The sequence below is a fragment of the Rhinolophus ferrumequinum genome, chromosome 4 (genome assembly GCF_004115265.2).
Source record: "Rhinolophus ferrumequinum isolate MPI-CBG mRhiFer1 chromosome 4, mRhiFer1_v1.p, whole genome shotgun sequence".
NCBI classification, from domain to species: Eukaryota; Metazoa; Chordata; class Mammalia; order Chiroptera; family Rhinolophidae; genus Rhinolophus; species Rhinolophus ferrumequinum.
Window position 1 is genome coordinate 75,770,125 of NC_046287.1, and position 27,839 is coordinate 75,797,963.

Below are 27,839 nucleotides of genomic sequence, written 5' to 3' on the forward strand. Positions count from 1 at the left end.
TGAAAGGAAATTTATTTTAATTTAGTACTTTCCCGTGAAGGCATGGATATAGGAAAGTTACAAAAGGGAAAGTGGAAGCTGGAGTCACCTGAGACACAGGTGGATTTATGTATTTCCTTGATAAGTACCATTCTTTGGCTGCTTTATTGGAAAGGTCCAGGTTTGCCTTGCCACATGGCAAACACTTATGGAATGACTCCCAAAGCCTGGTGGCTGGTAGAATTGAGGTTGTAGAATTCGTGGACACTTTCAAAGGTCAAGTGAAGTTATTTTTAAAAGCTATAGGGTGAGTATGTGCCAAACATAGGCTTGGATGTCTGCAGGGAGAGGTTGGCAGGTTTGATGGCTACAGGTGTTTAGGACCTGTACTGCTCTGGGAAGAAATCTCGGAGAGAACTGCCTGAGTGTGGCTATAGAAGCAAGGTTGTGGCTAATTTGAAACTTCAGTCCATGATATTTGAAAGCAAAACGAAAAGTTTATATTTGCTCTGAATCAGCAGGCCAGTGCAATCTTCTGTCATTTCAAACCGGCAACTTCTTCCATTCTTGTTCTGATTACCCGGGGAAGCCAGCGGGGCTGCACAGAAGTTAAGGACAAGAACTTGGAGTCTTAAGGACAGCTTTCGAGAAACCTCAAAAGAAAAGTAATTGTTGGGAAAGATGATCAAAATTACGGATGACAGTGTGTGGAGTGGAGCGCGGGGGGGAGCTGGGAAAATGATTTCTGTTTCATGGACAGTGCGATACCTCACTGAGAACGTTCCTTGATTTTTTTCTTTTTTCCCCCAACTCTTACTATCTGTAAGTTAGATAAGTTAGATACTCTTTGACTCGCAGTTCACAGATAAGGACACTGGGGCATATGATGGCTAATGAACTAGCCTCAATCCGAGATAGGCTTGGGGCCCATGCAGTCTGGCCCTGCTTGGTGAAATGTCCCAGAGCGAAAACACGATGAACGGAATCACGACCTTCCCTAGGAAGGCTTCTCTGGACTCACTGCTCTTTAGGGTGCAGGCGGTTGGGCCCAGGCAACCCGCACGGGGGCGCTGTCCACACGTAGTGCAGGGATCCAGTCTTGAGCCCTGCAATCCAAGGAGCCCGAAGTGAGGGCTGACGCCAGGTGTTACCAGGCTGGGGCTGCAGGTGCAGAGTCCCGCCGAGGGGAGGCGGTGGACCCCGCAGGGCGGCTAGGAAGGAGCATTTGGGATGGAGAGTGGACGCGGGAAGGCCCGAGGAGCCATACCAGTGGAGGAGCGGGCTCACGCCGCCCTCCAGTAACTTGCAAAGGCGGTGGAGCCGGGGTCGCCTTCCCGGGCCGCGCGATGGCCGGACGGCCGTGGGGCGCGCCGGGCGGGACCTTGAAGGGGAACAGCAGTGCGTTGCTCAACGCCTCTCAGCAGGCGCCGGGCGGCGGGAGTGGGGACGCGCGGCCGCGACCCTCGTGGCTGGCCTCCACGCTCGCCTTCATCCTCATCTTCACCATCGTGGTGGACGTCGTGGGCAACCTCCTGGTCATCCTGTCCGTGTATCGGAACAAGAAGCTGAGGAACGCAGGTAGGGGCTCCCGGGGCCGGGCAGGCTGGACGGGCAGCCCCCAACTTTCACCCGATGGCAGCTTCTCCCCTTTCTGGCCACCTTTCCAGAACGCAGCACCCCCCAGCTGTCAGTTGGCTTTTCCTAAGAAAAGTTCAATTCTTTTCTTAAAAACTGAGGATTTGGAGTAATTTTTCCTAATAGAGACCGAAGTCCATCGGCTTGCTTACCTTTAACCTGCCCGTCAAAGATGTTTTTTCATTAAACAGTAAGAACTCTTCAGTCACTAAGGGGTAGAAAATTTGGGCAGAGTCGCGTTCTTTTTATTTTAGGGGAAACACCCACTATAGTTTTCAGTTTCTGAGGTTTCTTAAATTGAAAGGCACTTGATACAGGTTGCAGAAAATTCCTCAAGAAGTCCTTTCAAATCAGATAACCAACTTACCAATTGCTTGGTTTTACATATAATTTATTTGCCCAACTTTGTGAAAATATGAGAAAAAAATAAGCTGGTAAAAAGATACTGCACTTATTTCAGTTTTGTTCTCAGCAGTAGTTTTTAGTTTTTGGCATACAATTTTAAAAGAATGATAAGCTTCTAAACATGTTTCGGAAAGTGATAATTATTCCTCCAAGTTAAACAAGTTTACATGTTAAAAATAGAAATTGTTGTAATAAAGGGTGTATTTACATATAATATACTACTAAAGCTAATTTCGTGCTGAGATAAACTTGATTTTTACTCCAGGCAATGAATTGAAATTGGTTTATTCTGGATAGGAGCCTGAGGACTGTTTGTCCATAGGACATGGGATGTTCAGATCTCTAAATGCTTAGATACCTAGCTCTTTATTTGTAGGCAAATTTATGGAAATGGATATGGAGAGGGGAAGGAATGATGCAATTACATGTTGTCAAAAGCAATATTTTTGTTCTAACCGAGTAGCTGATCAATGCTGTCATTTCTAGGAGGCCCCCCTTTTTTCCGTATTGCTTGAGACCACGCGTAGTTTAAGAATTAATTAATAAGCACCTGATAACATGAATTGAATTTGAGTTAGTTCATTGAATAATCTCACTTCCTAGGTGATTGAGTTAAACCAGAGGAATTCTGCCTTCAAGAAGCGGCTCCCAGAGGAAAGCATAGGTAGGAGCCTCCTTGGCATAGGTCTTAGTGATGGTATTTTTCAGTCTGACACCAAAAGCAAAAACAACAAAAACAAAAATAAACAACTGAGACTACATGAAACTGAAAAGCTTCTGCACAACAAAGGAAACCATCAACAAAATGAAAAGGCTGCTTATTGAATGGGAGAAAATATTTGCAAATTATCGGATAAGAGGCTCACATCTAAAAATGTATAAAGAACTCATACAACTCAATAGCAAAAAAAAAAAATATCCAATTAAAAAATGGGCAGATGATCTGAATAGACATTTTGCCAAAGCAGACGTAACGACCCACAGGTACATAAAAGGTGCTCATCATCACTAATCATCAGGAAAATGCAAATCAAAACCACGATGAGCTATCACCTCACACCTGTTAAGAATGGCTATTATTAAAAAAGAAGAAGTAACAAGTGTTGGTGAGGATGTGGAGAAAAGGGTACCCTTGTGCCCTATTGGTGGGAATGTAAATTGGGGCAGTCCTTATGGAAAACAGTACGGAGGTTCCTTAGAAAATTAAAAATAGAACTACCATAGGACCCAGCAATTCCACTTCTGGGTATTTTTCCAAAGGAAATGAAAACACTAACTTCAAAACATAGCTTCACCCCCGTGTTCACTACAGCATTCTTTACAGAGCCAAGATATGAAAACAAGCTGTATTCATTGATGGATGAGTGGATAGTGAAATTGTGGTATATTTACAATGGAATGTTATCCAGCCATAAAAAAGAATCAAATCTTTCATTTGTGACACATGGATGGACCTCTAAGGTATTATGCTAAGTGAAATAAGTCTGACAAAGAAAGACGAATACCATGTGATCTCTTCTATATATGGAATCTATAAATAAATACCAAAAGATACAAAGAACCAGATGCAAGGTGGTTACCAGATGCAAGGGTGGAGGGAAGAGGGAGAAATAGGTGAAGTGTTTTGAGGGTTGTTTTTTGTTGTTGTTGTTTTTTCAATTTAAATTAGTTGAATTAAAGAGAGAGAGGAAGAGAGAAAGAGACAGAGAAAGAAAGAGTATGAGAAGACCCAGTGCTATGAGCATGGTATGAGAATTATTCATCTCATACCAGGAGCAAAGCTGTGGGAGAAGCCTGCTTTCTCACCATCGCTGATTTCCTACCAGTCTCCACTACCCCCTGTATAACTGGGTTCTGGAAATGCTGGCTCTGATTATGTATTAATCTGCTTTGCAATCTCATTGCATTACTGATTGTTTTGATTCCTTGGATTAGGGTTCAATAATAGGGCTTTTGTTTTGACCTGTCCAGTGCCCACTCTTTGTACCCTCAAAGAAAAATAAAAGAAGAGAAAAAGAAGAGAAAAAAGAAGAGTCTCATTCTCTCCTAGCAATAAAAGCAGCTTTCTATGGACTAGACACAGTTTGGAGAACCATGTTAACTGAATCCTCAGGGCAGCCATGTGGTGGGGTGCCGTTGTTACCCTCTTCACAAGGGAGGAACGAGGACACAGATTGGCCATACCGACCAGAAGTAGTGGAGCAGGGTTCAAGCCACAGAGCTTGGCCCTAGAGCTCACTCTACTTCATTGCTATCAACAATTGCAGCAGTTGGGAAGTTCGAATCCTGCAGAACCTTTCATTAAAAAAAAAAAATATTCACATGCTTGGAACAATTCTATTTCTGTTATATGACAAAGAACTTATGAAAAGTGCTCCTACCACATTACTTTATATTTTGTTTATTTGTTAAACAATTTTTTGAGATGGCAGTCTATAAAATACTACATTTTTGTAGCTAACCTGAACTTTTTCTCTTTTACCGTTCACCAGCAGATTGTTGCCTGTGCTGAACTTGACTCTTTGCTTGTATCCATTGCTCAGGTAACGTAGGCTGAAGCTCACTGCCTTCTCCATTACCTTTGGCCACACTCACCATCAGTTAATCAATACTCCAGTGTAGGTCCCATTGAACATGTTCATAGCTATCTTGATTAAGCCCTTCACAATTCTGTTTGCTGTACTCTGATTGTATTTCTCTTTCCCCTTCTTTCTTTTCCCTTCTCTTCTCTTGCCTTCTCTTTTCTTCGCCCCCATGCCTGTTTCTTATTTGTTGGCTTCCAGTATTCTTTAATCACCATAATTATATTCAATCTCTTAGTAGAGATCATACTTGTAACTCAGTTTCCTGATTGTGTCTGTTGTGCATCAGAAAAAAAGAGAACCCTGAACTTATAAGCATGTCATATTCTAGAAGTTCACTTACAGATTTCTTTTTTTACAAAGATTTTTATAAAAAATATAGCTAACATACAATGTTATGTTAGTTTCAGGGGTACCCCCATAGTTATTCAACATTTATATACCTAAAGATAATGATAATGTGAGTGGAGCTGGCTGCCTGAGAAAGTAGCTCTGGCATTGGGTGAGTTGGGTGAGGTGGGTTCCTAGCTGAGTCAGCAGGATGAAGCAACGGAGCTCACCAGGCCACATTCAGATTTGGCCCGTGGGGGTGGGCTCAGCACAGGAAAGATGGCACCTGCCTGCAGGCTGCATGGGAGGAAGACATCACCCAGGGAAAATAGTGACTGTCCTACAGCCCTGCCCGGAAGCCACACACCTCAGCCTGTCCATCGCCCCCTCTGCCCATCCCATGTTTCCATGCCTCTAATGCCTCCCAAGTCACCGTCCCTCTGCTGGAGCTCAGGATGAGTGCCTGGGAGTGTGAGAGTCCGTGCACAGGACATTTAAGAGGACGTCTGGGTTTCCCGCAGCCTTCCGTCCCAACCAGATGGTCAGAATCCCCACTGTTTTCAGTCAGATGTGGGGACTCCTCTTCTAGGCACCAGTACTCTGGACTGGGGAGACCGGTGTGGAGCTGGGGTCTTGCGTCTCCAGGGGGAATCTCCATGGCTGAGATATCCCTCCTCGTTCTCAACCACCACACAGAGGTTTGGGGACAGCCAGTTTCTCGTCTACACCCCTTTTACCAGTCTTGAATGGCTCCTCTGTATTCTTAATTATAAAACTTATGTTCAGCTAGACTTCAGATGGTCCTCTAGGTTGATTGTTCTGTAATTTACTTTTAAGTTCAATGTGTTCATGGAAGGAAGCAGGCACAGTGTTTATCTACTCTGCCATGTGGATCTCTCTCTGCTTACAGATTTCTTAAAAGAAGACTTTACATGATATTTTGGCTCTTAAGCTATCTCACAAAATCATCCAAACCAATATGGCTGAAACAATACTCAGAACTTTTGGGCCACCTGTGACTCATGAGACCCTGAAAGCAACCGGCCTTGTTCTGAGTTCTGAACGTCTTGGGATCTTGGGAGAATAGGAAAAAGTAGTGTGGAAGGGACCAATGGAAGCTACACAAGCAACCTCAGAAATGTCAGGGGAGGTCTCAGGAACCAGACATGATGACAGAGGGTGAATTTAGCATCAAGGATGCGGTGGAAACAAGTGTAAGTATTTGCAGCTGCTCATCAGTCAAGTGCTCCTGTGTCCGGGACAAACATATCAGGTCCTGCAAGCAACTGTGGGAGGAGCTTGTACAGAGACTAAATCCAGAACCTAGAGTCTAGAGCTTCTTTACTGAATGGATCTGTGGTTGTAGGTGAGTCATCATGTCTCCGGACTGTTTTCACATCAGCAAAATGATGGGGTTGGAAATATCCGTGAATCCCTTCCAACCATAGTGTCCTTTGATTTACATGGTTATTAAACTCACTCTGAATTTGGAGATTATAATGCTACGAAATTGAGTAGCAATAAAGAGAATCGTGGCTATAATGACATATATGTATATAATAATAATAAGCATCATGGATCTAGGAAAGTGGGTCCTTATGAAAGTGTGCTTCCTTTGCCCTAAACTCTCTGGTTCACTTATCATTTAACTGCTAGAGAAAGTTTCTCTGCTTTATTTTCCTGTCTTAGAAATGCCCCATATAGTTTTCCCTTCTTGGAAGAAAATGAAGTGACCAACTGAATAGCAAATTCAAGCCTCTTTTGGTGGGACTCTTTCTGGTTGAGAAATGATGGACTACTTCTCTGGGATATACGCAGCTTCTTGTATTTGGGTAGGATGAGCAGGGGATGCTTATATTGAGCTGGCCAGCAGTGTCTGTGACTGAGCAAACCCCCTGGGTCGGCCAACTTTCATACCTCTGGGTGGGCTGTGGGGAGAGCTGGGCTCTTCTAGGCCTGTAGAGACCCTGTCAAAATGTAGCCACTCAGGAGGCACAGCCTAAATAGGCAGCCAGCCTGGCCATTCAGTGTGCAACAATACACATTTAAAGAACAGTAGGGTTCACAGGAGTGAGTACGTCACTTTCACTTAGGTGTTCAAAGGCAGAAGGAAGATAAGCATTTCACCAGGTTTTAAGTGTTTTTAAAGTAAAGACTCAAACTACCTCTCCTGCAATATCAATTCAGGATGTCTGTATTGAGGTCATAAGTGTTGCTAGTCACATGGTTTACTGGTGATTTAAAAACCAGTTCTGTGGGATCTTTAAAGCCAAAAACATAAAACAAAATATCCATATATGAACCAATTGTCCAAATCCCAAAATAAAAACAACACATTTTAGACAATACCTTTGAATCATTTTATCCTTTTAGAAATTTTCTTTTTTTCATAAAAATTCATGTTGCATCTTATATTCTCTTCTCACTGTAAATGATACTTTTCTGTGATGTACTTAATATCCATGAACTTCAGATGCTAGGTAAATAAAATTATAGCAAAGTTCTAACTTCTGGGATATATATGGGCAATTGGAAGAGACATACAGAATGCCTCAACAATCTATTCTGGTGTCTTAATTGTAAATCTAAACTGTTTATCATAAAACTTAAGACTGTTTTTGTGGTTCTGGTCCATAATTGATTTTGCAAAACTGCTGGACATCTTTTGGTGAACATTTCCATTTCAAATAAGTGTGTTTTATAGCACCCGTATCAAAGCAATCTTAATTATTAAAGGAATTTAGTTTTTCAATTCTACAATTTTATTTTTTAAAATTTATTTACTAACTTGTATTTGAAATACTTTTCAAGCTTAAGAAAATTAAAGTAGAAGAAAACCAATAGAATTCCACTGTTCACAGATAGCTAATTTGATCCGATTTTTGTGGATAGTGTACAAAAATAACTTATTTTCTTGTTTAAAATGTCTAGTGGTTTGTACTTTTGCACACAGAGCAGTTTAGTTTTCAAAGCACTTTCCCACATTTTGTTTTATTTGTCCTTGTAACAAACCTCCTCAGGTAGATAAGAAGACTAAAACCCAAAATTCACAAATAAGTGCTCATTACAGTATCCCAGTACACAACCCAGTGTGGTACAGTGGAAGGAGCTTAGGAATTGAAATCAGAAGATCCAGGATGAGTCTTAAACCTGCAATACCTTTATTTGTACTATGTTTTGGGACCAGTTACTCAATGTCCCTGAGCCTAAGTTTCTCCATCGGTCTGATGGGGCTACTTATCTCACAAGGATACTAGGAAGATAAACTTAGATTTTGCCCATCCATCCATCCATCCATCCATCCATCCATCCATCCATCCATCCATCTACTTATCACTTTGAAATTATAAAATACTATATAAGTAATGACATTATTATGTATTGGTATGCATTTTATGATTGATTCTCTTAGATTGTTTTTATTTTTTATATGCTCATTTCTTTTTAAATGAATTTTAAATATTTTTATTAAAATATAGCTAGCATACAATATTATAATAGTTTCAGGTGTACACCATGGCTATTCAACATTTATATACCTAAAGGAGTGATTAATATGATAACTCCAGCAACCATCTGACACTGTACCACGTTATCACAATATTATTGACTATATTCCCCTTGCTGTCCATGACTTATTGATTTTTGAACCTGGAAAGTTGAACCTCTTATTCCTCTTCACTTTTTCCCCCCTTTTTCAATTTTTCAATTACAGTTGACATTGAATATTATTTTATATCAATTTCAGGTGTATAGCATAGTGGTTAGACATTTATGTAATTTAAGAAATGACCTCTCTGATTAGTCTAGTACCCACATAGAACTATACATAGTTATTACCATATTATTAACTATATTCCCTATGCTTTACATCCCCAGGACTATTTTGTAACTATAAGTTCACCTTTTTACCCTGTCCCACAACCCTCCCATCTAGCACCCTGATAAATCTAGTCCCCATCTGACACCATGCATAGTTATTACAATATTATTGACTATATTCCTTATGCTATACCCTACATCCCCATGACTACTGTGTAACAACCAATTTGTACTTCTTAATCCCTTCTCCTTTTTCACCCATCCCTCAAACCCTCTTCCCACTTGACAACCATCAAAGTGTTCTCTGAATCTATGAGTTTGTCTCTGTTTTCTTTGATTATTTTGTTCTTAGGATTCCACATATAAGTGAAATCACATTGCATCTGTCTTTCTCTGCCTGAACTACTCCACTCAGCACAATACCTTCCAGGTCCATCCATGCCACCGCAGATGTCAAGAATTCGTTCTCTTCCATGGCCAAGCAATATTCAATTGTATATATGTACCACCTACTCTATAAACATTCATCCATCTATGAACACCTAGGCTGCCTCCATACCTTGGCCATTGTAAACAATGCTGCAGTGAACATATGGATGCACATGTCCCCTCGAAGTAGTGTTTGGATTTCTTCCGATAAATACCCAGAAGTGGAATTGCTGGGTCCTTTGTCTCTTGTTAGACCCTTTGCTTTAAAGTCTATTTTGTCTGGTATAAGTGTTGTTACCCCAGCTTTTGTTTGCTTGTTTGTTTCCATTTTAATGAAATATCTTTTTCCCATCCCTTTATTTTCAGTTTGTGTGTGTCTTTCTATCTGAAGTGAGTCTCTTGTAGGCAGCGTATGTAAGGGTCTTTTTTTAAATTTTTTTTGTAAATCTATTCAGCCACCCTATCTTCTGATTGAAGCATTTAATCCATTTACATTGAAAGTAATTGTTGGTAGATATGTAGTATTACCATTTTATTCATAATTTTGATCGTTGTTTCTCTCTTAAAGAAGTCCCTCTGACATTTTTTGTAATACTGATTTGGTGGTGATTAACTACTTTATTTAGCTTTTTCTTCTCTGGGAAGCTGTTTATCTGTCCTTTGACTCTAAATGATAGCCTTGCTGGATAGAGCAATCTTGGTTGTAGGTCCTTGCTTTTCATCACTTTGAACATTTCCTGCCAATCCCTTCTGGCCTGCAAAGTTTATGTTGAGATATCAGCTGACAGTCTTATGGGAGCTCCCTTGTAGGTAACTAACTGCTTTTCTCTTGCTGCTTTTAAGATTCTCTCTTTGTCTTTAAACTTTGGCATTTTAATTATGGTGTGTCTTGGTGTGGGCCTATTTGGGTTCATCTTGTTTGTGACTCTCTGCATTTCCTGGGCTTGTATGTCTATTTCCTTCACCAGGTAGGGGAAATTTTCTGTCATTATTCTTCAGATAGGTTTTCAATTCCTTACTCTCTCTCTTCCCTTTTCTGGTAACCCTATGATGTGAATGTTGGTCTGCTTGATGTTGTCCCAAAGGCCCCTTTCACTGTCTTCATTTTTTTTGGATGCTTTTTTCTTTTTGCTGTTTTGTTTGGGTGTTTTATGCTACTTTATCTTCTAAACCACTGATTCGATCCTCTGCTTCATCTAAGTTACTGTTGATTCCCTGTAATGAAGCCTTCATTTCTGTTATTGTATTCTTTATTTCTGGTTGGTTCTTTTTTATGTTTTCTACCTCCATCTTTATGTTTCCTATCTCTTTGTTGAAGTTCTTCCTGAGATTATTGAGCATCCTTATAACCAGTGTTTGGAACTCTGCATCTGAAAGATTGCTTGTCTCTATTTTGTTTAGTTCTTTTTCTGGAGCTTTGTTCTGTTCTTTTATTTGGGACATGTCTTTCTGTCTCGCCACTTTGGTGCCTCCCTGTGTTTATTTTTATGTGTTAGGTAGGGCTGCTGTGTCTTCTGGTTTTAGTAGAGAAGCTTTGTGTAATAGGTGTCCTGTGTGGCTCAGTGGCTCAGTCTCCCTGGTCTCCTGAGCTGCATACTCCAGGTATGCCCCTTGTGTGTGCACTCCTGTTGTAGTTGAGCCTTGGTTGATGTTTGCATCAATAGGAGGGATTGACCCTCAGGATGATTGGTTGTGAGGAATGGCTGTGACTACAGTGGAGGAGCTGCTGTGCAGAGGCTGCCCCTATAGAGCAGGATTCACTTTAGCTGGGCTCTGGTGCCTGTCCACTCTCTCCTTTGGGTGTGTCATACTTGGGGGTGGCTGGGTGATGTTCTGGCTTGGTCTGAAGCTGGTCACTGGGCGTGCTAGACCTGAGCCTCCTGCTAGGAGCCCTGCCATGGGCCAAGTTCAGCTGCAGGCTGTGCCCTACCTGAGTCCAATTTGCAGATACCATCACCTGTGCTAGGCTTGGAGGTGCCTCAAGATGTCAAGCCACAAACCAAGGCCTGCTGTAGCCAGTGCTTGGCTTAGGGCTGCTCAGCAAGAGGTACAGGACATGCCAAAGCCAGATGATGCTTGTTTGGGTTTTGTGAACCTTTGAGAGATTTTGTGAAAGTACATAGCATGAGCTAAGACAGGTTGTTTATACAGAAAAGCCACTGGAAAGTGGCTTGGATGTTTCCGAAAGTTGGATTGGGTGAAGTCTCAGGGCGTCACTAAAACAGGGCAGACAAAAGGTGATAGCCAGTTTGATGGAGACTCAGATAAAGGGCCACATGCATCACCATGCTGAGAGGGGGAGGGTTCAACAAAGAAACAATGGTTTCTGCCAGCTCCAGGGAGGAGCTGCTCTGCCAGCACTGGAGCTCAGAGTGAGTGAGTCCATCAGCAAGTAAGTCCATGTGCAACCTTTTTAAGAGGAGCACCTGGGGCTGTAGCCATCCTCAGTCTCATTCAGCCACAATCTCCCCTATTTTTCACAGCCAGAAATTATGGCAACTTCTCTCCCTGGTATTGAACCTTGTGTGGGGATGGAACCCCTTGCTCCTCTGGGAGGGTGGGGACCTTCGTGGCTGAGATGTTACTCTTGATTGTTAACGGTCACACACAGATGTGGGACCAGCCCATTATTTGTCTCTACCCCTCCTAGCAGTCGCAAAGTGTCTTCTTCCATACGTCCTTAGTTGTAGGGCTTCAGTTCAGCTAGCCTTCAGGTTATTCTGTAGTTTAGTTGTAATACTGATGTGGTTATGAGAGGAGGAAAGCACAGCTACTCTGCCATCTTGACCAGAAATCTTAAATGTTTATTTTAAAGTAAGTGGACCATTGGTCAGAAATTGAAGATTTAAGATCTATGTCTTTTTTGTGACATTGTGCAAATTACACATATTCTCTGATGTCTCAGTTTTCCCCTTTGTAACAAACACTATCTCCCCATAGCAAGTAAGGCTGAGATTTTTTATTTGATATCCAATCTTTGAGAGACTATTTCAGTATCCAAGTTGTTCACTAATTTAAATGAATCAACTCTGAAAGCTACAGTAATTATATCAGATAAGTATTTTACCATTCAAAAAGTTATGACCTAACTTGGATGTATAGACTTGGAAAACGATTTCAAGCTAATGAAGTCAGTGCTTAATATAACCTCGAATCTGATCATATATATGTATGTTTAGCACTGCTAACATTTTCCTTCTGTAGCTCTCCATGACATTTGAAATTATTGATTCAAGTGAATTTTTTACTTTTTAACACATTTTATTGATTTTTTTTCCCATTGTGTGCTTGGCCATTATTTAAAGTTTTGTGACTTTTTCCCTGGCCTGTGTAGTACATTATTATGGAACCCTAATTTTTTCCCCAAATTTACTAAAGTAATTACCAGAATCCCCTGGAAACCTTAGGATAGTAGTTTCAGACTCCTAAGTACATAATTGAATTTGGGTTTGATTTTTGGCTGTTCTAGATATTCATCTCCTAAGAAAGGAGAAATTTTCCACATTAAATTAATCATGGATAAGATAGAGCTAATATTGTTAACTTTTAGAATTATTTTTCTCTTGGCAATTTTGAAAGTTAACCAAAGATAATATAGTCATAAATGTAACCTCCTGCTTTTAGTTCTTACTAATAGTTGAGGGTTGTTTTTGGAAAAAAATATCTGCTTTGAAAAATATCTGCCTTAGAAGTCATTCTAAATCTACGTAGTCTCTACAGATGAGCTTGTTCTGCTCATTCTTTATTATCATCTTTTAAAAATAATAACTAGAATATTTGAGGTGAATAGTAAGATCTTTACAAGGTGCCTTGAATTTCCCCCCATTTTTCCCAAATATTTTTTCGTTGCTTACCTGACAAAAGAGCCCTATCTTCTGTAAAAGAAATACACACACTCTCAGGATTTTCTAGGCTATCAAAGAGGCGATTCATGGATTGTCTTTAAAAATGCATTTGTGCATGCTCAGAACTCTGTATGCTATCATCAATAATCATCTACTCTCCTTTGTAAAGATGGCTCCTTAATCAGCACCACAATTTTCTCATCTTTCAAATAGGTTTGCTAATCAAGTTGACCAGAAACCTGAGGGCTCAAGAAATTTTAGTGAAATTTAATTATGCTGCAAATGAGGAATAAATTTCTAGGTTTTCTGGTTGAGGTGCTCTAAGATTTATTTTTCTACAGAGCTATACACTTTTGGCAATCACATTAAAGGAATTAGTCTTAGAAAAAGGGACAAGAAAAGAAAAAACTAAATCTACTGGTTCTCAATATTATTCAGGCTATTGAGGGTGAATTTGAGTGGTTGAGCTTATGGTTTAAAAAGATGCTTACTTGCTTTGATATTGAGCACTTTGGGGACTTATTCAATATCCATTTAAATAAATATTTATTGCATACCTACAGTGTAAGACAGACTATATAAATGGACACAAATTCTTGTTGATTTGTCAAAATGCAAGACACTGTGTTAAGCTTGTGCAAAACATCTTTCATGCATTCATTTCTTTTTTTCTTTATTTAAATAAATTTCTTTATTTAAATATCTTTCATGCATTCATTTCTTTTTTTTCTTTATTTAAATAATTGTTGGATGTCTCCTAAGTACCAGGTCTAGGAAAATATTAAAGCTTGGGACACAGTTCTGTGGCAAGACAAACACTTTTCCAGTTAATTCACTATTATTTTAAGATTTGGTTTAAATTTTAATTTTTACTTTTAAGAGTTTGCCATTGTTAAAAAATAGTTTTAATTTATTTTGTACCTTTTGTTATTTATTCTATTATTTTACCATTAATTGTTTTTTCTATTTGAATTTTTGAACACTCAGATATTTTCATTTTGGGGGAGGGGGTAGTGTAGGTATCATATTCTTTTAACAAAAACCTTTTTTTTAAAAGGTTGTATTTTCTATATTTATATATAGAAAGGTTAAATATATAAAATTGGTTTTTAGATATCATTTTATATATGAAACATCTTTATCTATGGAAAATTAGTCCTATTATAAACTCAGTTTCTGTGTGTGTGTGTGTGTGTGTGTGTGTGTGTGTGTGCGGGGGTGATATGTTTCCTCTGAAGAACATGGCCTCTAGAATCAGAAGGCCCGGAATAAAACCTCTGCTATCTACCAGGTGTGACCTTGGCAAAGTACTTGTTTTATCTTCTCGCCTGTTAATGTAGGACAATACTAGAGTTGTAAAGATTATATGGATTGCTACCCTGTACTTAAAATGTATTGTGCTTTAACTATAATAGTCTGGGAAGTGGAATAAATTATTTGTTATATAGTACACATGGTGTACAGTTATGACAGATGAACATATTTTTATTTTTAAGGCAGAGTATAATATTTAACACTTTTAGGTCTTTAAATATTCCCTAAGTACATAAAAAACAGAGTCACATTTTGAATTTTTAAGAATTACCTTTATGAGAATCTTATTTTATACTTTTGTAGTGTTAATTTTTTTCATTTCTTTTCTCATTTATTTAATTTAGTATATAAATAGGGCAATACTATGATTGTACCATTTTTAATAATAAAAGGAATTCTCTTTTGGAATTTAGCATTTTAGAGCTCTTCTCTAATTAAACAGAGATATTAGTAAGTGCCATTAATTTATTTAAGTTGGGATTTCACTGAGTCCTTCAAAATTGGGGAACATGTCTAAGGAAATAAAGACTACAATCCCAAATACAGTTAATACAGTTTTTATTGATTTTATGTTAATGTGGCTGAAATATTAGGTTTTTGTTTATAAAGTTTCATTCTTCATTTTGTAAGATAAATAATAATGCAGACATTGGTAATTTGTGTTCAGCTTAAAGATAAAAGGCTGAATCAATCTGGCTATAACATGGATATTTACACATTACAAAAGTCTCCCTAAAGCACTCTTCTGAGAAAAGAGTAACCAGATGTAGAAAATGAGCAGAATTCTTAGCAGAATTTTACCTTTAAAAACTGACTGAAAGCTGAGCTAGAGCAAGAGTGTTATGTGTGTTACTTTAGTTTAAACAACTTAAGGTATTCTTAGTCCCCTTTACTGCATATACACTATATTAAAGGAATAGTTAAGACAATCTATCCATCAACTATGTTTACAACATTAGGGAGTCACCACCAAGTTAAGGTGTAGAACAAAGAAGACACAATGAAATAGATACACATTGTGTGGAGACACAATGGGAGAGAGAAAGAGGTTGCAGAGCCAGGAAGGCATGTGGAGTAAAGCGGATGAAAAAGCAAAGACGTTAGATGTAATCATGTACTATTCGTGTAGGGTAGTCTAAGCACAGGTATTATATGAACGGGGCATTATATTTTAGAGACCTACAGGAGGATGAAGGTTGAGAGAAGGGGGTCAGTAAGACTATCACTGATGGTTGGAGAGAAGTTTAAGTGATATGGTGTGGGTAGAAGCCAGAAGTTATAGGAAGGTAAATGACAAATGGGTGGGAAAGGAGAGAAATATCGGGACAGCCTTGCTTGAAAAGTTTGATGGGATTGTTTTTTTAATTTCTCCTTCTGATGTTTTATTATTGGTATATACAAATGCAACTGATTTCTGAATATTAATTTTGTATCCTGCCACTTTACTAAATTCATCTATCAGCTCTAATAGCTTCTTGGTGGAGTCTTTAGGGTTCTCTATATATAGTATCATATCATCTGCATACAATGATAACTTTACTTCCTCCTTACCAATCTGGATGCCTTTTATTTCTTTTTCTTGTCTGATTGCTGTGGCAAGAACTTCCAGAACTATGTTGAATAGAAGCGGAGATAATGGGCATCCTTGCCTTGTTCCTGATCTTAGGGGGAATGGTTTTAGCTTTTCCCCATTGAGTATGATGTTAGCTGTGGGTTTGTCATATATGGCCTTTATTATGTTGAGATAAGATCCCTCTATTCCCACTTTCTTAAGGGTTTTTATCATAAATGGCTGTTGAATTTTATCAAATGCTTTTTCTGCGTCTATTGATATGATCATGTGATTTTTATTTTTCATTTTGTTAATGTGGTGTATCACATTAATAGATTTGCGGATGTTGAACCACCCCTGCATACCAGGAATGAATCCCACTTGATCGTGGTGAATGATCTTTTTAATGTATTGCTGAATTCTGTTTGCTAATATTTTGTTGAGGATTTTTGCATCTATGTTCATTAAAGATATCGGCCTGTAGTTTTCTTTTTTTGTGGTGTCTTTGTCTAATTTTGGGATCAGGGTGATAGTGGCTTCGTAAAAAGTGTTTGGGAGTCTTCCCTCCTTCTGGATTTTTTGGAAGAGCTTGAGGAGAATTGGTGATAATTCTTTTTTGAACGCTTTGTAAAATTCACCTGTAAAGCCATCTGGTCCAGGGCTTTTGTTTGTTGGGAGACTGTTGATTACTGATTCAATTTCCGTGGTGGTAATCAGTCTATTCAGGTTTTCTGTTTCTTCTTGAGTTAGCCTTGGAAGGTTGTACGCCTCTAGAAAATTGTCCATTTCTTCCAAATTGTCAAATTTGTTGGCATATAGTTGCTCATAGTAACTTCTTAAAACTCTTTGTATTTCTGCAGTGTCCGTTGTCACTTCTCCTCTTTCGTTTCTGATTTTATTAATTTGGGTCCTCTCTCTCTTTTTTTTAATGAGTCTGGCTAATGGTTTGTCGATTTTGTTTATCTTCTCTAAGAACCAACTCTTGGATTCATTGATCTTTTGTATTGTTTTTCTGGTTTCTATTTCATTTAATTCTGCTCTGATCTTTATTATCTCCTTCCTTGTGTTCCCTTTGGGCTTATTTTGCTGTTCTTTTTCCAGATCCCTTAAATGTGAAGATAAACTGTTGATTAGTGATGTTTCTTGTTTCTTTAGGTAGGCCTGCAAAGCTATGAATTTCCCTCTTAGGACTGCTTTCGCGGCATCCCAAAGATTTTGGGTCGTCGTGTTTTCATTTTCATTTATCTCGAAATATCTTTTGATTTCTTCCTTGATCTCCTGCTTGACCCATTCATTATTTAGTAATAAGTTATTCAGCCTCCATGAATTGGTGTGTCTTCCCGTTTTTTTCCTGTAGTTCATTTCTAATTTCATAGCATTGTGATCAGAGAAGACAATTGGTATGATTTCAATTTTCTTAAATTTATCAAGACTTGTTTTGTGGCCTAACATATGATCTATCTTGGAAAATGTTCCATGTGCGCTTGAGAAGAAGGTGTATTTTGCAGCATTGGGGTGAAATGTTCTGAAAATATCGATTAAATCCAAGTGGTCCAATGTATCATTTAAGGCTGTTGTTTCCATATTGATTTTCTGTCTGGAAGACCTGTCCCTTGTGGTCAGAGGTGTGTTGAAGTCCCCGACTATAATAGTGTTACTGTTGATCTCTGCCTTTATGTCAGTCAGTACCTGTTTTATATATTTAGGTGCTCCTATGTTGGGTGCATAGATGTTTTTTACAATCGCTCCAAAGACTATAAAATACCTGGGAATAAATTTAACCAAAGAAGTAAAAGATCTATACTCAGAAAATTATAAGACACTGATGAAAGGAATGAAGGAAGATATAAATAGATGGAAACACATATCATGTTCATGGATAGGAAGAATTAATATAATTAAAATGTCCATACTGCCTAAGGCAATATACATATTCAATGCAATTCCTATCAAACTGCCAACGTCGTTTTTCACAGAAATAGAACATATAATCCTAAAATTTATATGGGACCATAAAAGACCCCGAATAGCAAAGGCAATCTTGAGAAATAAGAACAAAGTGGGAGGTATAACAATACCTGACTTCAAATTATACTACAAGGCTACAGTAATCAAAACAGCATGGTACTGGCATAAAAACAGACACATAGATCAATGGAACAGAATAGAGAGTCCAGAAATAAATCCACGCCTATATGGCCATTTAATCTACGACAAGGGAAGCAAGAATGTACGATGGAGTAATGACAGTCTATTCAATAAATGGTGCTGGGAAACCTGGACAGACACATGCAAAAAAATGAAGTTGGACCACCTCCTTACACCATATACAAAAATAAATTCAAAATGGCTTAAAGACTTAAATGTAAGGTCTGAAACCATAAAATACCTAGAAGAAAATATAGGAAGAAACTTCTCAGACATTACCCGGAGTAAGATTTTTACTGATATACACCCTCACGCGAGGGAACTAAGAGAAAGAATAAACATGTGGGATTATATCAAACTAAAAAGTTTTTTCACAGCAAAGGAAACCATCAATAAAACAAGAAGGGATCCTACTGAATGGGAAAAGATATTTGCCAGTGATATATCTGATAAGGGATTAATATCACAAATCTATGGAAAACTTACTCAACCCAACTCCAAAAAAACAAACGATCCAATTAAAAAATGGGCAGAGGACTTGAAGAGACATTTTTCTGAAAAGGACATTCAGATGGCAAACAGACATATGAAGAAATGCTCAACCTCACTAACCATCAGAGAAATGCAAATAAAAACCACAATGAGATACCACCTCACCCCAGTCAGAATGGCTATCATCAATAAATCAACAAACAACAAGTGCTGGCGCGGATGTGGAGAAAAGGGAACGCTTGTGCACTGTTGGTGGGATTGCAGACTGGTGCAGCCGCTATGGAAAACAGTATGGAGGTATCTCAAAATTCTGAAAATGGAACTACCTTATGATCCAGTAATTCCACTCCTAGGTATCTATCCGGAGAAATCCAGAACTTCAATTCAAAAATCTCTATGCACTCCTATGTTTATTGCAGCACTATACACAATAGCTAAGACATGGAAACAACCAAAATGCCCATCGGTAGATGATTGGATTAAGAAACTGTGGTACATTTATACAATGGAGTATTATGCAGCCATAAGGAAGAAAGAAATCTTACCATTTGCAACAACATGGATGGATCTAGAGAACATTATGTTAAGTGAAATAAGTCAGACAGAGAAAGATAAGTTCCATATGATCTCACTTATTTGCGGATTCTAAAGAAAAGAATAAGTGAATGAACTAATCAGAAACTGGGAGACAATGAGGAAAAACTGAGGGTTGCTAGATGGGCGGGGGGAGTGGGGGGTGGGGGGGAGGGTGAGGGGATTGGAGGGCAGTCGGTGACCACAGGATGGCCACGGGGTTTGAAAATTAATCTGGGGAACGTAATTTGGTGGTTACCAGAGCGTAAGGGGGTTGGGGGGTGGGGGATGAGGGTGAGGGGGATCAAATGTACGGTGATGGAAGGGGAGCTGTCTCTGGGTGGTGAACACACAGTGTGATTTATGGATGATGTGATTCAGAATTGCACAACTGAAATCTATGTAATTCTACTAACAATTGTCACCCCAATAAATTAAAAAAATAAAAAAATATGTTAAAAAAAAAAAAAAAAAAAAAAAAAAAGTTTGATGGGAGAGGAAGAGGCTGATAGCCGGAGGGGTAGGAGGATAAAAGGAGGCTTATTCCCTATAAAGAGGCCCCTGCAAGATTTCAGGGATCAGAGTGGGGAGATACCTCCTCAGCCATGGCTGTCTCACCAGTGGAGGAACCTTCTGTGAAACAGAACGGTTGTCATCACAGTGCAAAAAGTAAGGAATGCGTATTTAGCCAAAGCCAACCATTTTCCATGTACTCTCTTGAATCTTCACTGTGGCCATTATCATCTTGATGTAGTACCTATTAAGAGACAGGGGCTCTGGGAAGCTATGGTTTACTATTTAGGAAATGGCATAGCCAGGATTGGAATTCAAATATGTAAATATGTTTTTGTTTCTAAACTTGTTGTCCACACTACCTCTAATAATCTGAAAAGACAAGTTTCTCATGTATAGTCCTTTGAAGTTTAAGAATGTAAGACGTGGCCTGTGTGCTCTAATGTACAAAAATAAAACCCTTCACATTTCCTTGCACTGCCAGAGACTATTCCTTAGTCATCTACAGCATCTCAGTTTTTTCTTGTCATACCATTAACATTTATTATGAATATGGAATTTTTTATTCTCACCAGGCTTATAATAGATTCTTCATTAAACCAGACTGCTTAGATCTGCTTAGATTTGTGTAAAACAAACAAAAAATGTTGCCAAGAGTAGCTGAAGTACATATTTTTTCCCTGTTTCAACCGGTGTTTACCACTTACATGGTAAAGTTCAGGCACAGTCAGGGTTTTCTTTTTTAATCTTTATGAACAATGATTCAGTGGGTGTCTAATCTTGTTTTCCACTTAGTTGAAGTCCAGGCTAAAATGAAAGAAGGAATGAAGATCGGCCTATTGAGAAAAACAACATCCTGGCAAATAAGAGCAAAAAAGCAACTAATTTCTACGCTTTTATGGTTATAGTTTAGAGACTAAGGATGCGTTAGTTCATCCAGCAAACCATTCCCGAGTACCTATTATGTGCCCGGCACTGTACTGTCACTGAGAATTAAGAGATTCATACCCACAGTCCTAGACTCAAATAGTTCACAGTCTCTTAGGAGGAGACAGACGTCTATGCTTACATATGGAGTCTATGCTTACACATGTTGGTTTGATGTTGGAAGCAAATTTACACAGATCTTCAATGAAAGACATTGAAGAGCCATGTCAAGAAGCATTTAGAGTCTATAACTTCTACCCAGTAAGGTTTGTTTGTTTGTTTGTTTGTTTGTTTGTTTGTTTGAATAAGTAGTTCCTCTTTTTCTACCAAGAAGCTGGTGACCTCTTTAGAAAACCACCCAACCTCTTTACAGAGCTGAAGGTTTATCTTAGGTTGCCTAGAAACAGAACCTGAGAACAAGGTTCTAGGTTTATTACTCATGCTTTATTGCAGGAGGGCTCTCAGGAGGAACTGAAGGAAGTGATGGGAGCAGGCTAGGGGAGGAGAGTCACGCAAGAATGGTATTTCAGGCGAAACCTAGGTTTGGCCTGACCCATGAGACTGAGGTATCCGGGCATCAGTCCAACCACAGAGTTGCCATCACTTGAGGCAAGAGGGTTGGCCTGTTGGTCAGTGTCAGTTGGTCATTTTTATTGTTCAACTGAGGACAGTTCTCTGGAGAAAGATGCAGCTGCTGGCAAATGGAGTTACGTAACACTCATTCAAATTTCAAGGATAAATGCTGTGGGGACGGAGTCCCAGAGAGCAGTTTTCAGGCTCTCGGCCTTACGTGGAAAGGTGCTGGCTCGGGTTGTAGATGGCCACCAGCTGTGGCAGGGTGGCCATCAGCTGTTACCGGTTAGCCATTAGCCACTAATATAACTGCCATGGCTATGCTAGGGGTTGGTTGGTTGGTTGGCAGAGAAGTGCACAGCGGATCGCGCACTTTGTGGAGCCTGCTTCCTGTATCTCTAACCCAGCCGCCAGTGAGACTATAGTGGTATGAATCCGCCATCCGTGGCTCCGTTGGTGTTCCCTTTTGGCCTCACCATATCCTGCATTCTTGTGTGGGTAGCAGGAGCTGAGACCCTGCGTGACAATGCTCCATCCTAGCAAAGGGGATATGGGAAGGGCATTAGCAACAGCTACTAGAAGGCCTATGAAACAGAGAATGTACAGAAGCAGCTGGAGACCAGGCTTGCCATAGTAACGGGCTCCCGTCACCGGTGTTTTGAAGAGAGCACACAGAAGGAAATGAATCCTCCTCAGGTTAAATCAATGCAGAGATGTGATTATTACCAAATTAAGAACAATATAGCCAGAGCTGCAGAAATGTTGTTGATGAAAACCTTAGAAGCTCAAACTTTGCACAATGTAGATAGGGAGATAGATTTATCTGTAATTATCATAGCAGCAAAGTAATAAAGAAGTAATTATTCAAATGGAAGTCAGCATGAGATTTGCAGAGCATAGGATTTAAAAAAATTTTTTAAGCAATAAAAATAACTGGTAAGAGATAAGAATCTGGCCCAGGCTAGGAAATTCTTGTACTGTCCCCTAAGATTTTACTAGTTAATGAAGGAGATGCCACAGTGCCTAGTGCCCTGCTTGAGCCTTCTGAACATTAAAATAAGATATGGCTTCTGCTTCTCTTCCACCTTCCAAATCTCATGCAGTATTCCTTTGTGAATCATGTTAACCCATAACTATGCCAGGAAGGAAATTCTGGGAAATGTAGTTTCAGCTTATCTAAACAGACACAAAACAAAGCCACCACAGTCCAGTCCATGTCTTGGGAACGTAGCATCCATATATCTCTCTTTTAACTATACTTAAGTTCCAGATAAGGGAAACATCATAATTATGATTTCATCTCACATAATGCAACTATCCTTGCAAAACTGAAAACACACTAACCTTCTCCCCAAAAGACAATACAGTCTCGTTATTCATCTTTGCATGATTTTCATTATTCATCGAGTGGAATCCCATTTCCCATTGGATATCCTGTAACGGAAATACTGAGATGTAAGGTTAGTTACTAACACATATTAGATGACAGGGGAACAGAAAAGGGAAAGAGACAAACTAAACCCCCATATATCACACACACACACATGCACACACACTACACACACACACACACTCACACACACACACTATACACACATACACATAGCAGATATGACAAAGCTTCCAGCTGAGCTACCTGATAATCACATCTGCACAGGTTATGGCTTATTTTTTTCTTCAAACACTTGTAAAATGAGATTGGTTCACAGAAAATTAATGATTTAATTAATGTAATTACTTGAACAGAAAAGAAACAAATACTACAAAATAAATGTAACAGAGTAGATTAAAGCCATGAAAGAAATCTGTGACATCACCTGTGATCTTATTTTTAAGCTCTTTTAAAAAACAAATCTATATTGGCCAGTCTGTCATCATGGCATCCTGGGTAAAACTGTACCATTTTGATGACTACTTAATTTGTAGCTTAATTTCATATGTTATACTTATTTTTAAAGTACTAAACATGTTGAGTTAAAAATTCATTAAAATATGCCCACTTTGGAATTTAAATATTTCATTGGTAATTAAAATTTATCTGTAGGAAAAATAAATTTGCTTTTATTGCTTTAATTTTGCCTAGTTTAACCACTTTTCAAAGTTGTTTTTATGACAATTTATCCAAAATTTCTAAACAAATGGCAAAAACCATGCCTTTTTTAGTCATGACTGCTATTTTACTTCACTTCTTTGCAGTGTTTTTTGTTTTTGGAGGAAGTAAAAATAACCAGATAGGTACTTCAGATACAAAGTCTATTTTTTTTCAGATGTTGGGAGACAAGCATTTAATTTACTTCATCAAGCATTTGAACAAAAGTCTCAGCTGAATGCTATTTAGGACACAAATATGAGGAAGACAATCTCGGGAAATATAGGAAAGCCAAATTTACAAATAAATATACTAAAAGGCGAAACACAGTCACTGCACCTGGAATGTTCCTCCCACCTCTGTCTAGCTCATTTCCTTCCTCTCTGCCTCTTCTCTGTACATACTCTTGTACTTCTTTCTATTTTAATTTTGTTTGCTTTTCTAAGATCAAGGATGATAGGATCCCTGTCTATTAATTCCTGTTTCTCCAGCACCTATCATGTGCACTTAATACGTTTTTATTGAATGGAATTTATTATAATTTAATCCAAATTAGAAGTGGTATAAATAAAGTGATTTAGGAACCTTCAAAACAGGAAGCTCTTCCATGTGGTTGGGCAAAGGGAATTTCTACTTAACGTGGGTTTGGGGAAATAGATAGTATTTTTGAAGTTAGGAAAAGGAGCCATTCAAGGCACAAGGAAAAGGAAGAAAGGCAAATGAGCCATCAAAGTGAAGAATGTACTTGCCGAGCATCTCAAAATTTGACTAGAGTTCTTTTTTTATGTTTTAAAATGTGTTGAGTTATGTTAATATAAAAAATTATCACTTAATCTGAATATTTAGGGTTTGTACCTTAAATTCTTTATAAATAAAAAAAAAGTTTGCTTTTTCCTTTAGAATGAGGTGGAAGTGTTGTGGAATTTCAACATTCATTGAGCATTTATCATGCGACAGATACAGCTTGGCACTTAACAAAGATTGCCTCATGCAAGCCTCATCATACCTCTATGAAGAAGATGATATCATTATCTTCATCTTATAGAAGAGGAAACTAAACTTTGGTCAGATAATATCACTTGCCCCAGTTAAAAAGCTAGTAAGTGGTAAAGCCAATATTCTAACAGGCAGCTGATTACAGACCTTTTTTTCTCTTAACTATTATGTGATGGACAAGGATCCTTTGCTCTCCAAGAAAAGGAATTAGAGGCCCATTTGAGAACCACTGAAGAACTAGACAGAGATAGAAGGCCTGGAATTTAAGGACATCATGGCTGACTTGGGAAATAACAATATGACATGAGGTTTCTCAGGTAATGTAGAAGATTCCAGAACAAAAGATGTGATAGGAGTATACTGAACTCAAGATTTTTTAAAGCACAAGAGAAACTAAACAATTTTAAAAACAAGTTTTGAAGATGGCAACGCCTTATTCTGGGGATGTGGGTATTTGTGAAGAGCGCGATTAATTTGACAAGGGCAGTGAATGGGCTCTCTTCCTGGTGAAAATAGCCTCTACTTCATTTGTAACATGGTAGTAACTATGATGTCACGTCACCCAAGTTGCAGAAACAGCTCTTTTTTAAATAACTGTGAAAGAAAACTAATGCAATCCATGAGAGACCTGTATTAACCTGTATTTTCTAAACCTTTCTCTTTTAGGAAATATATTTGTGGTGAGCCTAGCAGTTGCAGACCTGGTGGTAGCTGTTTACCCCTACCCCTTAGTGCTGACATCTATATTTAACAATGGATGGAACCTGGGATATCTGCACTGCAAAATTAGTGGTTTCCTAATGGGCTTGAGTGTCATTGGTTCAATATTCAATATCACTGGAATTGCCATTAACCGCTACTGCTACATCTGCCACAGTCTCAAGTATGACAAGCTGTGTAGTAACAAGAATTCCCTTTGCTGCGTGTTCCTGATATGGATGTTGACACTTGTTGCAATCATGCCCAACTTGCGTATCGGAACTCTGCAGTATGACCCACGGATCTATTCCTGTACATTTGTACAGTCTGTCAGTTCCGCATACACGACAGCAGTTGTGGTTTTCCATTTCATAGTTCCCATGATCATAGTCATCTTCTGTTACCTAAGAATATGGATCCTGGTTCTTCAGGTCAGATGGAGGGTGAAACCTGACAAGAAATCCAAACTGAAACCACAGGATTTCAGGAACTTTGTCACCATGTTTGTGGTTTTCATACTTTTTGCTGTTTGCTGGGCTCCTCTAAACTTCATTGGTCTCGCTGTAGCCTCAGATCCTGCCAGCATGGTACCCAGGATCCCAGAGTGGCTGTTTGTGGCCAGTTACTATATGGCTTATTTCAACAGCTGCCTTAATGCAATTATATATGGAGTGCTTAACCAAAATTTCAGGAAGGAATACAGGAGAATTATAGTCTCACTGTGTACAGCCAAGATGTTCTTTGTGGATAGCTCTAATGACATAGCAGATAGGGTTCAATGTAAACCCTCTCCATTAATGGCCAACAATAACCTAATAAGGGTGGACTCTGTTTAAAAAGCAGTGCATTATTGGCATGATATGCACACTGCTCAAAGTCTTACTGATTTTCATGTTTGCTTCCCTCTTGACAGATTTCTAGAAAACCAGCGTGGTTGAAAAAACGTGTGTTCTTAAGAGGTTCCCTCTATACTTTCTGAGCAAATGTACTATCAGCCTTTTGAACAGGTCTCTAATTCTCCTTATCAAGAGAAACACAGAACACATAGATATATATTAATTGAAGAATATGGTTCAGGGACAGAAGGGGGTAATTTTTAAATAAATATGTTGAATGTATTCAATTGGAGAAAGAGTGTGCAAACTTTTTAATTGCAAATGAGTACCACGAGTGTAATAATTACTTTTTTCTTCCACTTTTTAAAGATTTCTAGTAGGAAAACAAATGATGTCTTTTATTTATGAGTAACTGGAACAAAATGGGGTTCGTGCAGTGAGTGACTCATTACACAGTGAAAGGCTGAAAATAAATCAGTAAATAATTCAACAGCAACAGCAACAACCACTACAAAGTTTTCAATTGGCAGTGTTAGCATTGGGTAGTCATGATCATATATGTTTATCATTCTCCATTAAAAGTTGCACATTCAACTAGATAAAGAGCCAACTATATGACAGAGCCCCTTTCCAGTTGTCAATAACCATAGTATTTTAAAGAAATAGCTACGTATTCAACTTTACTAAACATTTGGCTTCTTATTTTGTCACTGAATATCATTATTCATGTCACTGACCAGCTGTTTTTAATTGATCTCTCTTAATTTATTAAGCCATCAAATCAGTTCAGTTAAAAATGACAGAAAACCTAAGAGCTATAGATTCTTAGATATAGTGTTGAATGTGTTCTAGATTGATAATCTACTTGAACAACAAAGTATCTAAACCAGATAGTTTTTCCTTTATAAATATCTCAAAAAATATGCTTTAATGATTCATTTCAGTATTTGGATTGCCTTAATAATACTAAAAGTCTAGAAGAAGAAAAAAATGCATGGGCAAATTATGGTTTCATAAACTATGGCTCTAGTTTTCCCCAAACAGTTATTTGGGACTACTATAAGGTTTATTACATAGAGTGCTTTGCAAGAAATTAGAGCCATGTTTTAAAGTTCTGCAACCAAACTGTCATATGCTCGAATGAGTTGGTGATTTGCAACTCCATACATAAGACAAAAAGTGATCCGGATATATTTCCGAATATCTCTTTATCTAGATAATCAGAATCTCCTTAGAACGTTCTAGGATTCATTATTTTAAAGGTTCCTCTGATAATTCTTCTCATCAAGCATTTTGGGAAACACTAAATTATAGCTTACGGTGGTGATGGTGTTGGTGATGGCGGTGTGTGTGTGTAAGTTATCTCTAAAACTTTACCTATCAAGTCATTTATGTGAAAAGTTCTAGTCAGAACCCACATTAAACAGTAGAGATAATTTTTAAATTAACATTCCAAATTTTAGATAACTGAATCTTAAAAAAATTGTCCTTGTTAACTGAACTCTTTTTGAAATGCATTACACTTTTTTCTTGATGCTGAAAATAAATTACTGTGTTACTAACTGTATGTAGTATGATTGCTCTTTAGAAAATGTCTTAATTTTGTAAGAAAATTATTTTTTAATTTATACAACAGCAAAAAAAATGAACAGAAACTATGAACTTTAAAAATTGTTTGCCAAGTAGAGTATCTCCCCTGAAAATCAAGTTTGTAACTTTAAAGTCTTGAGATGTTTTTCTTCACTATCATCAGAATATTAGCTAGTTAAAATGTTGACAATGAAAAAACAACTCATAAAGATCAAAGTAAAAGGCCCAGACTTTCTCTAATGGGATCTTATTGTAGACAACCTGTAAGCATTCAAGATATCACTGGTTTCCTCACTACAATGTAATATTAGTAAGCAGAATGTCCTTAGCTAATTATGGTTTTTTTCCTCCTGAAAAACTCAAATGTGTAATCAGTTGTTCCTGATTTTCCAAGGTACAAATTACTTTGTAAACTGTTTGGAAGATTAACTCTTTCAAGACTACTAGGTCACTAGTAATGAAATGACTGTTGCATCGTACAAATTGGTACATGAATAGCGTTGCGGGAGA

The 27,839-nt window shown here is 38.3% G+C and overlaps 1 protein-coding gene across 1 annotated transcript; it reads left to right on the forward strand.

The window, feature by feature from the left end:
• The first annotated feature begins 1,325 nt into the window (after positions 1-1,325).
• MTNR1A (melatonin receptor 1A) lies at positions 1,326-25,933 on the forward strand. The gene is made up of 2 exons (XM_033104887.1): positions 1,326-1,557; positions 24,871-25,933. The coding sequence occupies exons 1-2, from the start codon at positions 1,326-1,328 to the stop codon at positions 25,737-25,739; spliced, it is 1,101 nt and encodes a 366-aa protein (XP_032960778.1). The 3' UTR covers positions 25,740-25,933.
• Positions 25,934-27,839: the final 1,906 nt, after the last annotated feature.

Bases quoted from the DNA above. Each gene is read 5' to 3' on its own strand.
- MTNR1A (XM_033104887.1), top strand. From the start codon at position 1,326: ATGGCCGGACGGCCGTGGGGCGCGCCGGGCGGGACCTTGAAGGGGAAC. The intron at 1,558-24,870 runs GTAGGGGCTCCC...TTTCTCTTTTAG, and splicing joins CAAGAAGCTGAGGAACGCAG to GAAATATATTTGTGGTGAGC.